The 16,998-nt window shown below is 53.9% G+C and overlaps 1 protein-coding gene across 1 annotated transcript in view; it reads right to left on the bottom strand.

Annotated features, from left to right (window-relative positions):
• The window catches only part of HMCN2 (hemicentin 2), a 134,367-nt gene that overhangs the window by 71,160 nt on the left and 46,209 nt on the right, over positions 1 to 16,998 (bottom strand). Inside the window, exons 22-30 of the mRNA XM_072960292.1 lie at positions 14,267 to 14,394; positions 11,931 to 12,185; positions 11,258 to 11,344; positions 8,488 to 8,682; positions 7,370 to 7,500; positions 6,890 to 7,037; positions 6,366 to 6,492; positions 2,087 to 2,241; positions 825 to 1,103 (exon numbers count right to left, since the gene is read on the bottom strand). Coding sequence (XP_072816393.1) covers positions 825 to 1,103; positions 2,087 to 2,241; positions 6,366 to 6,492; positions 6,890 to 7,037; positions 7,370 to 7,500; positions 8,488 to 8,682; positions 11,258 to 11,344; positions 11,931 to 12,185; positions 14,267 to 14,394 — 1,505 coding nt within the window. The remainder of the gene's footprint in view (positions 1 to 824; positions 1,104 to 2,086; positions 2,242 to 6,365; positions 6,493 to 6,889; positions 7,038 to 7,369; positions 7,501 to 8,487; positions 8,683 to 11,257; positions 11,345 to 11,930; positions 12,186 to 14,266; positions 14,395 to 16,998) is intronic.

The following is a 16,998-nucleotide window of genomic DNA, read 5'->3' as shown; positions in this document are numbered from 1 at the left end:
CCATTTCCAGGAGGACTTCAGATTCCCGAATAAGAGTCCCTGAGCAGGCAGCTGGGCTCATCTCCAGAGGTTGCCCTTAGAGCCCCCACATCCCAACTGCCCTTTGGGGTCTCCAGGGCTCCAGCACCCAAGCCCTTTGCAACTTGTATCTTTGGGGACCAGAGCTCCAGAGATGACTCTTCACAAGAGGCATGATGACCCCACCAGCCTGCATTCTGCCCTCTCAGCCTTCACCTGCTCGGACCCATCCCTGCCCCTACACACCCCTTCCTCTGCGTTCTTCGCCTGTCGTGAGAGCCAAGACCCTCCAGGCAGGCCAGCCCCAAGGGTAGCAGCACACGATTCACAGTCAGATGCTCTAGGTATGAACTGGGTCCCCTCACCTCTAGCAGGGCAACCTGCCCCAGAGCCCACCAGGCTCACCCACGAGTGGGGAGACATGGGCCCTGGTGCTGTAACTGCTGCTGTGAGGAGCCCCGGGAGGGCTGACCACAGGAAGTGATTGATTGAGAGCAGTTGGTTATTAATGATCACGGGGGCCTGAGTGCAGATTCATGAAGAGCCCTGAGGGGAGACCTGGATTCCTGACTTGCTCTGCCCGGGCCCCGAGACAGGCCCCCCTGTTCCTGGCCTGCTCCTTGCTTGTCTGAGGCGGCTCAGACGAGCTGAAATGACCCTTCTTCCTGGGTAACTCCTCAATCGCGGTATCCTGGGCCCCTGGCCGCTCTCCTCACCCTCCTTTGGAGACAGCTGGAGGCCTCCATGGCCCCGAGTCCCTCGAACCACCCACCCCGGCTGACTGACCGCTGCCCCTGGTGGCTCACCGTAAACCTCCAGCCTGGTGGCCTTCTCCACGTCCCCCACGGGGTTGCTGGCCTTGCAGGTGTAGATGCCCGCATCTGAGCCCCGGGCCCTCTCCAGCTGCAGCTGCCGGCCGCCCCTGGTGGAGACGACCCCAGCACCGGGGACCAGGGGGTCCTCGTCCTTGAACCAGGTGATGTCAGGAGTGGGGACGCCTCGGGCCTCACAGAGGAACTGCACGGGGTGGCCCTCCATGACGGCCACTTCACTTGTCTCGTTGGAACCCCAGATGGTGGGAGGTGCTGAGGACAACGGTGAGGGGTGCGGTCACAGGGAGCCTGCCCCGCACCGAGGCTGCTGGTGTCCCATCCCTAAAGGCTGCATGCACGTGCCCCTGGGCCACCAGCACTGCACACGTCACAGGCTCCTACTGCATGGGTGGGGAAGGCGTAGGGGATGGTGCGGGGGGTGGGGTCTGGGGGCAGATGTGAGAGGCCGGCTTGGGTGACAAGGGAAGCAAGCCTGGCCATCGCAAGAGGCGCAGAAGCTGGGGGAGGGGCCCCAGGTCAGGCTCTGGACCCCACTCTGCCTCTAACTTGCTGTGTGACCAGCATAGGTCACTTTCCCTCTCTGGGGTTCAGTTTCCCTATCTGTAAAATGAGGGACTGAACTGGATCACGGGTTCCCACAGGGCTGGTCACACACCACGAGTGGTAAGAGAATCCTCAGGGCACATGGGCCTGCATCTTGTAACAGAGCAGCTACACTCTCCCCAAATCTCCTTCCTGCCCAATTACAACAAAGGAAAAGGCGTTTGGTGTGTTTGGTGCCAGTGTGTTCCTAAACGTTCTAGCACTTTCTACCCTGCCCTTTCTACCACATGCAGGCAGCTCACGCCTGAGGGTTTCCAACATCCCTCTTTGGTCGCATTTGTTTCCCCAGCTTTCTCCCCCGAAGGCCAAGCGGCCCTGGTTCCTACTTCCCTGTGAGATATTAAACATCCTTTTAAATAAATGTGTTTCAGTGTAAAGAAAAGTGACTTGATTTATAGAAACAATCATCCTGAGTGGAATCAGGAATAGTAAAACTTGTGATGCTCGGATGGGATTTGGGAAACAGGCCAGATTCCCTCTGTCTTTCCCCCCATCCACCCACCTCCCCCCCCCAATACAACCCTGCTTTACTGGACTGGGGGCTCACTCCTCATAGGCCCCCATTTCTCTCCTCACCCCCTCCCCATGCAGTGGTCAGCCTGTGGTGGGGGCTGGGAACAGGCCGGACTCACAGTGAATTCTGAGCTGAAAATCCTTGGCCTGCTGGCCTGCTGGGCTGAAGGCCACGCACTGGTACCGCCCTTCATCCCCCAGGTGACTGCTGGTGATTCTGAGAACCTGGCCATCCTCCTGGAGCTGGACGTGAGGGTCCCCGGGGAGAACAGGTCTGGAAAGATGGTGGAGAAGACTGCCAGTAAGGCTGAGACACTGGTAGGGGCAGGCTGCACAGAGGGGAGCCTGCTGCTCGAGAAAAGGAAGACTGAAAGATTCACAGTCACCTAAATGTGCCAACAGCCCAAGTGCCCATCAACAGATAAACAGATAAACAAAAAACCAATGGGTCAATGAGGAAATCAAAGCTGAAATTAAAAAATACCTTGAGACATATGAAAATGAAAGCACAACCACACAAAATCTATGGGACACAGCAAAGGCAGTGCTAAGAGGGAAGTTTATAGCGATACAGGCCTTCCTCAAAAAAGAAGAACAATCTCAAATAAACAATTAAACCCACCAGCTGAATGAACTAGAAAAAGAAGAACAAAAAAAACCCAAAAGGCAGCAGAAGGAAGGAAATTAGAAAGATTAGGGAGGAAATAAATAAAATACAGATTTAAAAGACCATAGAAAAAATCAATCAAACCAAAAGCTAGTTTTTTGAAAAAGTAAGTAAAATCGATAAACTTCTGGCCAAACTAACAAAGAAGAAAGAGAGCACAAATTAGCAAAATAAGAAAGGATAATGGAGAAATTACAACAAATAAAATAGAAATACAGAATATCATATGAGAATATTATGAAAAACTATATGAACCAAACTGGATAAGCCAGGGGAGATGGACAAGTTTCTGGAAATATACTGTCCACCAAGACTGAATCTAGAAGAAACTGACCACTTGAACAAATCGATCACTAGAAGTGAAATCGAAATAGCAATAAAAGACCTCCCTACAAATAAAAGTCCAGGACCGGACGGCTTCACCGGGGAATTCTACCAAACATACAAAGAAGAACTCATACCAGTCCTTCTCAAACTCTTCATTCTATGAAGCCATCACCCTGATACGAAAACCAGGCAAAGACACTACCAAAAAAGAGAATTATAGGCCAATATCACTGATGAACATAGACGCCAAAATCCTCACCAAAATATTAGCAAACAGAATCCAACAATACATAAAAAAGATTATACATCATGACCAAGTGGGGTTCATCCCAGGGACACAAGGGTGGTTCAACATACGCAAATCAATCAGTGTAATACATCACATCAACAAGAGAAAGGACAAAAACCACATGATCATCTCAATCGATGCAGAAAAAGCATCTGATAAAATTCAACACCCATTTATGATAAAAACTCTCACCAAAGTGGGTATAGAGGGGACATATCTCAACATAATAAAAGCTATATATGACAAACCTACAGCCAGCATAGTACTCAACGGTGAAAAACTCAAAAGCTTCCCACTAAAATCTGGGACAAGACAAGGATGCCCACTATCACCACTCCTATTCAACATAGTCTTGGAAGTCCTAGCCACAGCAATCAGGCAAGAGAGAGAAATAAAAGGGATCCAAATTGGAAAAGAAGAGGTGAAAGTGTCACTATATGCTGACGACATGTTACTATACATAGAAAACCCTAAAAAGTCCACACAAAAACTACTAGAGCTGATCGAAGAATTCAGCAAGGTAGCAGGTTTCAAGATTAATGTTCAAAAATCAGTGGCATTTCTTTACACTAACAATGAATCAACACACACAAAAAAAGTAAAGAAACAATCCCCTTTAAAATAGCACCCAAACTAATAAAATACCTAGGAATAAATCTAATCAAGGAGGTGAAAGAATTATACACATAAAACTATAAACCATTGATGAGGGAAATTAAAGAAGACTTTAAAAAATGGAAAGATATCCCATGCTCTTGGATTGGAAGAATCAATATTGTTAAAATGGTCACACTGCCCAAGGCAATCTACAGATTTAATGCAACCCCTATCAAATTACCCAGGACACATTTCACAGAACTAGAACAAATCATAATAAAATTTATATGGAACCATCAAAGACCTAGAATTGCCAAAGCATTACTGAAGAAAAAGAAAGAAGCTGGAGGAATAACTCTCCCAGACTTCAGACAATACTATAGAGCCACAGTCATCCATACAGCATGGTATTGGTACCAAAACAGACATATAGACCAATGGAACAGAATAGAGAGCCCAGAAATGAACCCACAAACTTTTGGTCAACTCATCTTCGACAAAGGAGGCAAGAATATACAATGGAATAAAGACAGTCTCTTCAGCAAATGGTGTTGGGAAAACTCGACAGCAGCATGTAAAGCAGTGAAGCTAGAACACTCCCTTACACCATACACAAAAATCAACTCAAAATGGATCAAAGACTTAAACATAAAACAAGATACAATAAACCTCTTAGAGGAAAATATAGACAAAACATTATCTGACATACATCTTAAAAATTTTCTCCTAGAAGAAATAAAAGCAAGAATAAACAAATGGGACCTAATGAAACTTGCAAGCTTCTGCACAGCAAAGGAAACCAGAAGTAAAACAAAAAGACAACCTATGGAATGGGAGATCTTTGCAAATGAAACCGACAAAGGCTTGATCTCCAGAATATACAAGCAGCGCATATGACTCAATAAGAAAAAAATAAACAATCCAATCCAAAAATGAGCAGAAGACCTAAACAAGCAATTCTCCAAGAAGACATGCAAATGATCAATAGGCACATGTAAAAATGCTCAATATCACTAATTATCAGAGAAATGCAAATCAAAACTACAATGAGGTATCACCTCACACCAGTCAGAATGGCCATCATTCAAAAATCCACAAATGACAAATGCTGGAGAGGCTGTGGAGGAAGGGGAACCCTCCTACACTGCTGGTGGGAATGCAGTTTGGTGCAGCCACTGTGGAAAACAGTATGGAGATTCCTCAAAAGACTAGGAATAGACTTACTGTATGACCCAGGAATCCCACTCCTGGGCTTATATCCAGAAGGAACCCTACTTCAGGATGACACCTGCACCCCAATGTTCATAGCAGCACTATTTACAATAGCCAAGACATGGAAACAGCCTAAATGTCCATCAACAGATGACTGGATACAGAACAGGTGGTATATTTATACAATGGAATACTATTCAGCCATAAAAACCAACAACATAACGCCATTTGCAGCAACATGGACGCTCCTGGAGAATGTCATTCTGAGTGAAGTAAGCCAGAAGGATAAAGAAAAATACCATATGAGATCGCTCATATGTGGAATCTAAAAAACAAAAACAAAAACAAAAACAAAAAAACAAAGCATAAATACAAAACAGAAATAGACTCATAGACATAGAATACAAACTTGTGGTTGCCAAGGGGGCAGAGGGTGGGAAGGGATAGATGGGATTTCAAAATTGTAGAATAGATAAACAAGATTATACTGTATAGCCCAGGGAAACATACACAAGATCTTATGGTAGCTCACAGAGAAAAAAATGTGACAATGAATATATATATGTTCATGTATAACTGAAAAATTGTGCTCTACACTGGAATTTGACACAACATTGTAAAGTAAAATGATTATAAATCAGTAAAAAATATTTAAAAAAACAGATAAACAAAATGGGGTCGATCCCTATGATGGAATATTATACAGTCATTAAAAGGGATGAAATACTGAAACCTGCTACAATGTGAATGAACCCTGAAAACTGTGTGCTAAGCCAGACACAGAAGGCCACATGTTGCATGACTGCATGAAATGTATGCGAAATATAGGGAAATCTATAGAGACAGAAAGCAGATTAGTGGTTGCCAGGGGCTGGGGGAGGGGAAGAACAGAGGAGTACAGGGTAATGGGTACAGGGTCTCCTTTCGGGGTGATGAAATGCTCTGAAACTAGACAGAAGTGATGGCTGTGCAGCACTGTGGATGCGATAAACACACTGAATTGTGCCCTTTGGGATGGTGAATATCATATTAATTCCTTAAATACCTTAAAATAAAACATATCTTTAAAAAGTTTTTAAAATAAAAGGAAGACTGGCTGAGTGATGAGAAAACACTGCCTGGCAAAAGCAGGGTCTCACTTGGGTGATCTCAGGCGGGAGTGCCTCACAATGCCCTCTGCCTGGGCCCTGGGTGGCTCGTGCACAAGCCCCCACCCTGCAGAGTTCCACCTCCCGAGCCCCTCTCCATCCGGCCCCAGCCTGGCTCCACCCCCACGCTACCGCTGTTGGCGGGTGAAACCACTCACTGCCCGTCCTTGGTCCATTCCACCTGGGGCGTGGGGACCCCCGAGGTCCGGCACTCCAGCTCCACCCCTGCACCAGCCAGGCCCAGCACCTCCTGGGCGCCCCCAGCTCCAAGCACGGAAGGTGGGACTTGGGGAGAGAAGGGGTGGGGAGTGAAAAGGCTCAAAGCCTGCCGCAGGGCTTTTGCATGTAAAAGTCCCCTGCCTGGTGAGCCTCTCCTCCTCCCACACGGCCCTCCTGGGAAGCTCCCCAAGCTCCTGGTTGGAGAGGCGCCTGCTCTGTGCATCCTCAGAGGCCCGTGCTACTCTTTTGTAGCACATAACACAACAGTAATTACTCAGCTAATGACGTTACTGTCTCATGTCTGTCCCCATGGCTCTGTGACCACAGGCCCAGGTCTGCCATGGGGCCCTCTGTGCCTCCGGCTCCCAGCAGGCAGTCTCCCCTCCCCCCCAGCCCACCTAAGAGGGTAGCGGCTGCACGGCCAGGCACCCTCGGGAGCTGTAGGGGCTCAGGCCTCACTCACTGAGCACAAGGAGATCGAAGTCCCTCTGGGCAGTCCCAGCCTGGTTCTCGGCCCGGCAGGAGTAGAGGCCCGCATCGCCTTCCTGGATCCTGGGGAAGTGGAGGGCCCGGGCCCCGTCCAGGAGGCGGTGGCTGCCCACCTTGGGGATCTGGGCAGAAGAGGCCACGGGGAGGGGGTGAGCGGGGTCTGGCCACCCCCCAGCACCAGCAATGAGGAAACTGAGGCCCAGAGAGCTGGTTGGTGACTGGAACCCAGGGTTTCTGATTCCCAGAATAGTGTTGTGCCCTCTCCACCACGCAGCCCCCTGGGCTTCATCGTGGGACCACAGTCCCCCACGGCCCTGAGCCCCAGTGCATCCCCAAAGACACCTATCACCTGTCACATCTCCCCACCACACATGGCACATGCAAGAACCCATCCAGAAGGCCTGAACCCAGTCCAAGTCCCACCCACAACCCATCCACCCCAGGGGACACCCACCAGCTGCCCATCCTTGAGCCACACGATCTCAGGGGCCGGAAAGCCATTTGCAGCACACTCCAGCTTCAGGGACTGCCCAGCCATGCCTGACACATTGGCCTGGCGCCCGTCCTCCCGAATGCTGGGGGGCACTTGGAAGCAAGGAGAAGCAGAGAAGCTGCCCCCTCCTCAGGACAGCTGCAGCTACCAGGACCCCGTCTGGACGAGGCAGCCCAACTGCTGCTCTTCCCCAGATTCTGAGTTCCAGGATGTCCGCCCCCTCAACACCCGATCAGCCCATCAGGAGCCTGTGGCCCCAGGAATGGCCTCAGCAGCCTCGCCAGGGCACCTGGACCTGGTTGTGACCGGGAACTGTGCCCCTCTCTGTCTCTGACATTCCACTTTGTAAGATGCAGAAGCCCCCAGATCCAGCTGGTTCTGCACCCAAACTATTGTCATGGTCATCTGGAGGGTTCCCCAAGTCGGAATCTCTGATGTGGGGTCTAGGTAAGTCTTTGAAACAAACTTCCCATGGCAAGCCACCTGATTAGGAACCATTAATGCTTAAAACTGCTTCTCACCCCTTCCATGAGCCCACATGAAGGGGAAGCGGTCCCCTCCTCCAGAACACAGCACCGTGGATGGGCAGAATATGAGCCTCGGGTGGTTTCAGCAGCTTTAATGGGAGGTGGGTTTGGGGACCCTCCACTGTCATCAGCGCTCATTCTTTTTATTTGGTGGGGGAGGTAATTAGATTTCTTTCTTTATTTTAATGGAGGTACTGGGGATTGAACCCATGTGTGCTAAGCACACGCTCTACCACTGAGCTCTACCCCTCCCCACCCCATCAGAGCTCATTCTAAAATGAATTCACCACTAGGCCATTTAAAAGGCCATTTAAGGAGTTCCAGGTTCTCCTTCACTGTCTCCGTGGGTCTCTCTGGGGAAGGGGATGCCCACGCAACCTGCCACTCTCCCCACGCCCTCAGGCCCTCCCGGACAGGCACCGCGGGAAGGGACCTGCAGCCCTCCCTGCAGCGAGCCTTCAGGCCGAGGAGCCGGGACTGCCACACCGAGGCACCCCAGGTACCAGCGGGAGGTGTGTGCAGGACGTCCCCGGCTCTAGGGTCCCTGCTCACCGAGGACCACCAGCTTGGCCCTCCTGGATGCGGAGCCTGCCTCATTGGTGGCCTGGCACTCGTAGTCTCCGCTGTCGGTGGGAGAGACGGAGGCCAGGAACAGAGAGCCTTCATCCAGCACCGCCAGACCCGGCCGGCCACGCAGGGGCTCTGAGGACGGGCCCTTCCGCCACGTGACCTGCGGCTTGGGTGTCCCTGGTGGGGCACAGAGTCATCAGCACGAACACCTTGTCCGCTTCCCTCTCCACACCCACACTGCCCTACTCCTTGTGCAAATGTCTGACCCTGCGGTGGGGAGGGGGTCCCAGGCACCTCCTTGCCCCCCAGGCTGGAGGAGTGGCCCTCAGAGCGGCAGGTGCCCACACCCCCGCCGCCTTCCCACCCAGCACTGCATATCCATGGCCTCCCAGCGCCCGGGGTGGGTAACAGGCACGGAGGCCACAGACTTTTCTGGTTCCCTTCTCAGGGGCCCCATCTCATCTGGAATTGTACCCCCACCAGCACTCCCAATCCCCTCGCCCACCCTCAGCTTTCTTTTTTTTACCCATCACCTCCAACTTTCTAACGTATGTAAGATATACTTCTTTATGGGTTTTTTTTTTTTTTTGGTCTATTGTCTAGTTCCCCAACAAGGGCAGGGTTTTTGCTCTGCTCCCTGCTGCACGCCCAGCCACAAGCCCAGCGCCTGGCACACAGTAGGTGCTACAGGAATGAACAAGCCTGCCGTGCTCAGCACCCATACTGTCCCATTGGAGCAACGCTTAGACATGAGGCCTGACACCACTGACGACAGATGCCCGGCCCCACCGTGAGCACCACAGTCCTCCTGGAGCCCATTCTCCGACACTCCTCACGTCAGACTGTCCAGCATCTGGCCCTGCTACCAGACCGTCAGCTCATCTGGCCTAGCACACAGTGGGTACACAATGAACAGCTGCCCCACTGGGCCTGGGTACACAGTAGGTCCTTAGATCGGTGCTGAAGAAATGACCCAGCCTTCCAAGTGGCACACATGCCCGTGAGGCACAGCACCCACTGGTCACAGCAGGGCTCAAGGTCCCGGGAGCCCCAGCTCTGCAGACTTGCTGAGTGACCTCAGGACAAGGGCCGCCCTCACCCATGGCTCCGCCCGCTCAGCCCACACCTGCCTTCCTACCTTCACTGGCACCGAGCAGGAGGGGAGCCTGCAGCTCCTCCATCACCCCATCGACGCCCACTGCCACCACTAGTCAGCGGGACTCACAATCACTGCTGACACCAATGATCATTAACGACACCCTCCTCTGTCTGCCGTCTCCCCTGGCAGCAAGGTGCTCTTTGTAAACACACTCTCTCTTTGCCTCACTTGCTCTTTTCTCTGTCAGCCGCAGAGGGGAAAAGGCGGTAGGAGGAAGGAGTGGGCCACCCCATTGTGGGCGGGGCAAGATTAAGATGCAGCACATCCAAGGCATCCTGGGTGTGGTCTCAGTTCAGGAGGGCCCCTGCCCCACCCACCATACGGACTGCTCCACCCTAAGTGCTAGGGATGCTACACGGTGGCCGTGAGGGGAAGGGAGGGCCTGTGGCCACCAGAGCTCTGGGATCTCTAGGCTACTTAATCCCACCTCCCACCTCCCACCTCCTATCTCTCACCTCCCATCTCCCGAGTGCCTTGCTTGCTGTTACCAGGGACTGGCACAAGGTGGCGCACTGGTCAAAGGCGGGACAACGGCCAATCCAGGTGGGCAGCTCTGCATAAGGGAGCCCACCTGGCTCCCAGGGGTCCCGCCTCAGTGCCTGCCTCCCACCTGCCTCTCCCTCTGTCTGTTCTACGGACTTCCCTGGGCCCCGTGGCGTGAGGAAGTGCCAGCTCTCCTGACTCCTGTCAGTGGCCACTTGCCCCTCAGACACCCAGACACCTGCCCTTCTAGAAAGCGCCATCCATGCGGTGGCGGTGGTGGGAGGGAGGGACAGCACATCCTCACACCAGTCATAGGAGGGCCCCACCCGGGCAGGCAGCGGGATCCGCCGGGAGGTTGTACAGAAAGGCAGAATCATCCGTCCAGTTAACACACTTTGCCGAGCCCCTACTATGTGCCAGGTATGATGCTGGGAACTTAAACTCCTGTTGTCCACTGGGCCTTCACAGCAGCCCTGTGTGGAGGGATGGGTGTGACCCCACTGTACAGCTGAGAAAACTGAGGCTCAGAAAGGAGGTGGGAACCACCCCGAGGTACACAGCCTGGGAGGACTGAAGCAGGGTTCAGTGCTGGGCAGTTGACCTAGGGGTGGCTATCTCGGCCCCACACTGTGCTGTAGCCCCAAAGGGCTGGTTTGCCCAGGACCACGTGAATCATCTTCTGTGAGAAAGTCTGGGGTTTGGGGACAGGCAGGGGCCACCAGGCATTGATCCTAGGATACGTGGGCCTTCCTCTGCCCCCTCTCCAGGCACAGAGGGGCCAAGGGCTTAACGGGCACTCAGGGCTGAGGTCAAGGCAAGTCACTCTTTGTGAGTCACCTTCTGCCTGTGTGACCTTGGGCAAGCTGCTTAACCGCTCCAGGCCTAGATTGCCCCTGATTTTAAAAAAACAAAACAAACAAACAAAAAAACAGCTAATAGTAATCCCCATCCTACAGGATTACTGATGGGAAGTACCTGGCGAGGCCCTGGTAGGAGTGAGGAACCCGTAACCCTCCATACCCGGGCGCACTGCCCCCAGGGTGTGACCCAGGGTGCCTGAATGAGGGTGGGTCTCCTGCCCCACCCAGCCTGTCCGGGGCCCAGCCTCACCTCTGGCAGGACACGGCAGGCTGGCGTTCTCTCCTGCTACTCTCTCCAGCAGCCCGCTGGTCTTATCGGCCCCCCAGTGCGGCGGCTCTGGTGGGAGGTGATGCGGTCACACTCACATTCCCGAGCCCCAAGCTTGAGGCTCCCCCCAGAAGACCAGGGCCGGTGGACAGGGCATTCCCCTCCAGAACGCCAGCTGCGCCGGCTCACCTCCCGCATAGTGGCCCACGGAGCAGCCACCAGGGCCACGCACAACCCCCACGGGCTGAGGGGCTGAGCTTGGGCGTCATCCTTCCCTGCACTCCCCTCATGCAGTTCAAATTCGTAACGGTGACAACGCTAGCACCGCAGATCCAGATCTTCCTGTGCACCAGGCACTTTACACACACGCTTTCACTGACCCCTTACATATTACTGGACACAATTTGTAGGGTCAGAGAGTGTAAATGACTGGTCTACGGTTGTCCAGCTGGAAAGTGGGAGAAGCTGGACTTGGGCCCCAGTGCCTGCAGCCCACCCCAAGGACGGAGTCCCCCAGGGGCTGGTGAAAGCTGCCCGACACCAGGCGGCCCCCAGCCTCGGGCTGGGGGCTGGGAGGAGGGAAGGCATCCAGCAGCTCAGAAGCCCAGGCTGCTATTGTGGGGAGCTCGGGGGGTGGGCGGCAAGGGGGACTCACCCAGCACCCTGAGCTCCAGCTCCCAGGCGTCCACCCCGGCGCTGCTGGAGGCCTCACAGCGGTACGTCCCAGCGTCAGCGGTTTGGATGGCTGTGAAGTGGACAGAGCCCTCGGGCCCCCCGCCCTTCAGGGCCACCCCATCCTTGGCCCAGGTCAGCCGGGGCTCCGGGGTGCCCTCAGCCACACAGTTCAGGTCCAGAGCATCTCCCACCAGCACTTTCAGGACCCGCGGGCCCGGCTGCACCTGGGGGGGCACTGACAGGGCCGTGGGGAGGGCTGTCAAGGCAGAGGGCCCGGGTGCGGGTCCCAGAGCCCAGACCCGTGGAGAAGGCCCGGCCTGCCACAGGGCTCCCCTCGCCCCTGGATGTCACCAACAGGCAGAAGTTGTCCTGGGAGAGATCCAAGTCTCCTCGTTTCGTCAGAAAACGACAGTGGGGCCCCCCATGTGAATCCCCCGAGTAAGTAATATCAGCCTTTTGCGTGAACACACAGGCTCTCATCAAAGAGTCGCTCCTCCATGCTCAGCCCCAGTCCCAGCCCCAGCCCGCATATACCATTTGAGAACCACCAGCTAGGAACTACCCAGCTCAGTGATGGATGGGGACACTGAGGCCCAGAAGGTGGCCAGACTGACTCAGCATGGGGGGCAGCATGCACAGAGGCGGAGGTTCAAATCCCAGCCCTGCCCCTCGCTGGAGCCTCAGTTTCCTCCCCTCACAAAGCCGCCCCCGGATGAAGGGAGATGTAGCACTAGAGCCACCAGCACGGAGCCTGGCCCGCAGTGGTGCCAAAAATGTTGCGGCTAGACTCACTCTTTCCCTTCCCTGGGGTGGGAGGAAAGTGGGTTTTGTTTCTTCCACATTTGTATTTTCTAGTCACTTTCCCATCGTGCATCTCATTTGGTCCTTCCTATGGGGTGGGTGGTGCCATGCCCATTTTGCAGATAAAGAAACTGAGGCTCAGAAAGGTTGTCACTTGACCAGAGTCATCCACTCCGTCAGCTGATAGGAGCTGGACCAGCCCCAAGTCTGGGTCTGTGTGACCAGGAGTCCAGGTGGCTTCCTGTGGGGCCAGACTGAGGGAGTCCGGAAGAATTCTTGGAGACAAGGACAAGTGTCCCAGGCCCTGGGAGGAAGCTGGCCCTTTTCCTCCCCATGGGAACTTGGCCCCTGGACAGAGGTCGGCTCCCCCACCCCAAGCCCCGAGCCTCACTGTCCAAGACCACAAGGGTGTTTATGCCCTCCCCACCACTCCGCCACCAACTCTTGCTGAAAATGAGAACAGTTTCCACTGTACTGAGTGCCTGATGCCATTGATACCCCTTCTGACAGCTATGGGATAGGCATTATTGCCCCCACTTTACAGAAGAGGAAACCAAGGCTCAGAGACGCCAAGCAGCTGGCCTAAGGTCACACAGCCAGTCGGTGGTAGAGTCAGCATTCAAATCCAGCTCTGCCAACTCAGGCCCTGCTCATCACCCCGCCGCCCTGCTTCCGCTTCTCCCATACACTTATGCAAACCCACAGCAAAGCTTTGAACCTCCCCATCTCTGAACCTTCTCTGTAAAATGGGGAGTGAGCTTAGATCAGGGGTCAGCTTTTTGTGTAAAGGGCCAGATAGTAAATATTTCAGGCTTTGCACGCCAGATGGTCTCTGTCTCAGCTACTCAACTCTGCCATCACGGCAGCCACAGACGATACGTAACCGAACATGTGTGGTGGCACTCCAATAAAACTTGTATTTATGGACGCTGAAACTTGAATTTCATGTAATTTTCACATGTCACAAAATATTATTTGTCTTTTCTTCCCCAAACATTTAAAAATGAAGACATCATTCTCCACTCATGGGCCATATAAAAACGGCGGGTAGGCCAGAGGTGGCTGAGGGCGGTGGTCGGCTGACCCCTGTCTTAGGCGATTCCTTGGGGCTGGTGGAGACTAGCCCCCCACCTCTTTGGCAGAGTGACTCCAATGGCTGCTTCTGTGAATGAGACCTGGACACCTAGGTGAACACCCACTCCTAGGCCCGCACTAAGGTGAGACCAGAAACCCCCCTCCCAACCTCCAAGTCCCCACGGACACTGGGCCCTGCCCTCTGTTCTCCAGGGGCCTCTGAACAGCATCTCAGGCCCAACCAAGGGGTATGGGAGAGGGAGAGAAGAGGGGTGAGGAGGAGGAGAGACAGTGCTTGAGGAAGACAGGAAATAGGGTTGCCAGAGGAAACACTGGAGCACCAGGAAGAGGTGACAGCCTGGCATGGAGATGGGGAGGGGCACTGAGAGGCCAAAGAACGAGGCGGGGGTGCGTGAAGCTTGCCACCAGCTCAGGTCCTACCTTGCACCCCGAGGAGGTAGTACTGAATGGCGGATCCCGCAGGGTTACTGGCTGTGCATTCATAGAGGCCACTGTCACTGACCTGGGCCTGGGCCAGACGCAGGGAGCCCGATGGGAGGAGGTGACGCCTGTGGGAATGAGGGGCACTGGTGAGACCCCAGTCGACCCCACCTCTGCTGGAAAGGCCTCAAAACCCAACTTGAACCAGCCGCCTCCTCCAGAAAGCCTGCTTGGAGTATGGCAGTGTCCACCACCCAGCCTTCACTCCTCCCCCTGCCCTGCCTCCACTTCCCCAAGCCACCAGGCCAAGGCCGGGTCCATTCCAACTGGTGTAACAGATAAAGAGCACTGGACTAGGAGTCCACTGGGTTGGGTCTGACTTTGAATGCTTCCGAGCCAGGTGAAGCAAGCCCCTTCACCTCTTGGAGCCCCCATTTCCTCATCTGTAAAATGGGCACACACACAGGGCCTGTGACTGGGGCTGATGAACAGATTCCACGTGGGCTCAGCCCAGGGCCTGGCACTTGGTCACCAGAAACTCCCCCTCCTCTAATGCACGTGCCTGCGGCTCCTCCACCCTGCTCTGAGAGGGGGCGTGAGGTCTTGTTTGAAGACCCCTCCCTTCCACGGAGAAGCTGCAGCCCAGAGGCCTCTGCGTTAACATGCCAGGGCTGAGCAGACTCCGAATCCAGTGCTCTTTGGTGTCCTGTTGTCCAGTGCTGTGTTGGGCCCTCAGGAGGAAGCAATCCATCACTGCCCTCCCCAATCCAGCCCACCTTGCTGAAGCCACCTGGCACCCATCCCACAGGGATCTGGGACCCCCAGCCAGGCTCCTGCAGCTGGGCTGGACCCCAGGGGGCCCCTGCAGACATGATGTCACCAGCCCATATGTGCTGGCTTTGTGTCGCCCCTGCCCTCCTTGAACTGGGAGGGCAGCTGCGGCCACTGGCCCTGGCTGGCCCCAAGCACGAGCAGCCAGCACGGAGGCGGGGGACCCCAAGGGCCCCCCAGCCTGTGCTCATCAGGGTATAGCTGGGCTTCAGTCCTGCTCCCACCCCCTTCTCTGCTGAGTCTCAGGTTCCTCCTCCGCAAACAGGGATGACAGGAGCCCCCATCTCCCGAGCAGCTGCAAGCAAAGTGCTGGGCTGCGCTCATCAATGTTGTCGGTCAATGTTGCCGGCCATTTACTCTCTGTGCAACCTCAGGCAACTAGCTTTGCCCTGCTGGTCCTGTCTCCCCATCTGCAAAGTGGGGTCATAATTACTCTGCTCAGCAACCCCCTCCTCCAGCTTTCCCTGAGCACCCAGCAGGCACCTGGAGCAAGTTCTCTGAGGACAGTTGTAAATGATCCACTGGGTAGTGGTCTCTAGAGCCCAGGCACTAGGCTGAACCAAGTGAGTCTGACCCTGTTCTGCTATGTGCTTGCTGTGTGTGGTTGGGCAAGTCACTTAACCTCTCTGTGCCTCAGTTTTCTCCTTTTGGAAAAAAGAGACAACAGTGGTACTTATCCCTCATAGGGTTGTCCAGAGAACTGAAAGACCTAATCCACAGCACGGTGCCTGGAACAGAGAGGTACTCAACAAAGGTCAGCTGTTACCATGGTGACGACACTGCATCCATAACAATACACAATGCAGTTTTGCATTAAAACTCTTATATAAATGGCATCGTGTGTATGTATGTGGTTCTAACTCATTCATTTTTCACTGCTGTATAGTAGTCTTTTGTGTGAGCATACCACAATTTACTAATTTGTTCCCTTTTTGGTGAACATTTAAACATTTAGAGTTCTTTCTTTCCTCCCTCCCTCGCTTCTTTCACCAGAGTTCCCTGCACACTGATGTATGTGCCCCCCATGCACAGGAGCAGGACTCCTGGCCACAGGCTCACGCACTGTCAGCTCTCATGGGTAGAGACGCCATCATCCCCCCTATAGGGCAGGGCTTTATCAGAACCTTCCAGCTGAACATGAAACATGCAAACTCCCAGGCCCCACCAGAGACTGATTTGGAGGGAGGCTGGAACTGGGGTTCTTCCAAGGCCCCAGGTGGCTCTAAGCACTACCCCAGGTCACAAGGAAGTGCCCCGTCCCGAGAAGCAGCCCAGCGGAGCAGATGGAAGCAGGGCTTTGACAGCAAGTGGCCTCTGCATGCCACCATTTGGCCTCTTGCAGGCTGATCTTAGGCCAAGGACTCCATCTCCCTAAACCTCAGTGTCCTCATCTGGGGTCACAGGAGATGGTACATATGACGTGACATGAAGCACACAAAGCCCACGGTGCCTAGGACATAGTAAGTGCTCAATACACAGCCCTGCTGTTAATAAAATCCCTGCCCCAATCAACGTGTCTGTGTGTTCGCTCCCAAGGCCCCAACCGGCAGGGCAGCCCTAAGTAGATCCCCTCATCTGTCAAAGTGGAAGAAAAAGGGGGAGAACACCACACAGATGTTTATTTGTCCCAGTGACCAGTAAACATTCCCCCTGCGTGGCTCCACTCCCCCGGCTTGGCTTTACTCATCCACAGTTGTTGTTGTTGTTGCTGTTGTTTAAGTTAATTAATGTTGACATCCACCAAATACGAGCCAAATCAGTTTGAGGCTGAAACATACACATTCAATCACACTCAGAGGAAGGGACACAGTTCCTTCGGTGACTTTCCTACAAACCTGGACTAGCCCAGCAGGGACACGTGGGTCAGCTGAAAGAGGTCTAGGCTAGGCACCGGAGTTCTG

Source organism: Vicugna pacos, chromosome 4 (assembly GCF_048564905.1).
Source record: "Vicugna pacos chromosome 4, VicPac4, whole genome shotgun sequence".
Classification (NCBI taxonomy): Eukaryota; Metazoa; Chordata; class Mammalia; order Artiodactyla; family Camelidae; genus Vicugna; species Vicugna pacos.
The sequence above is the reverse complement of the archived record's forward strand: the minus strand, read 5'-3'. Positions and strand labels throughout refer to the sequence as shown.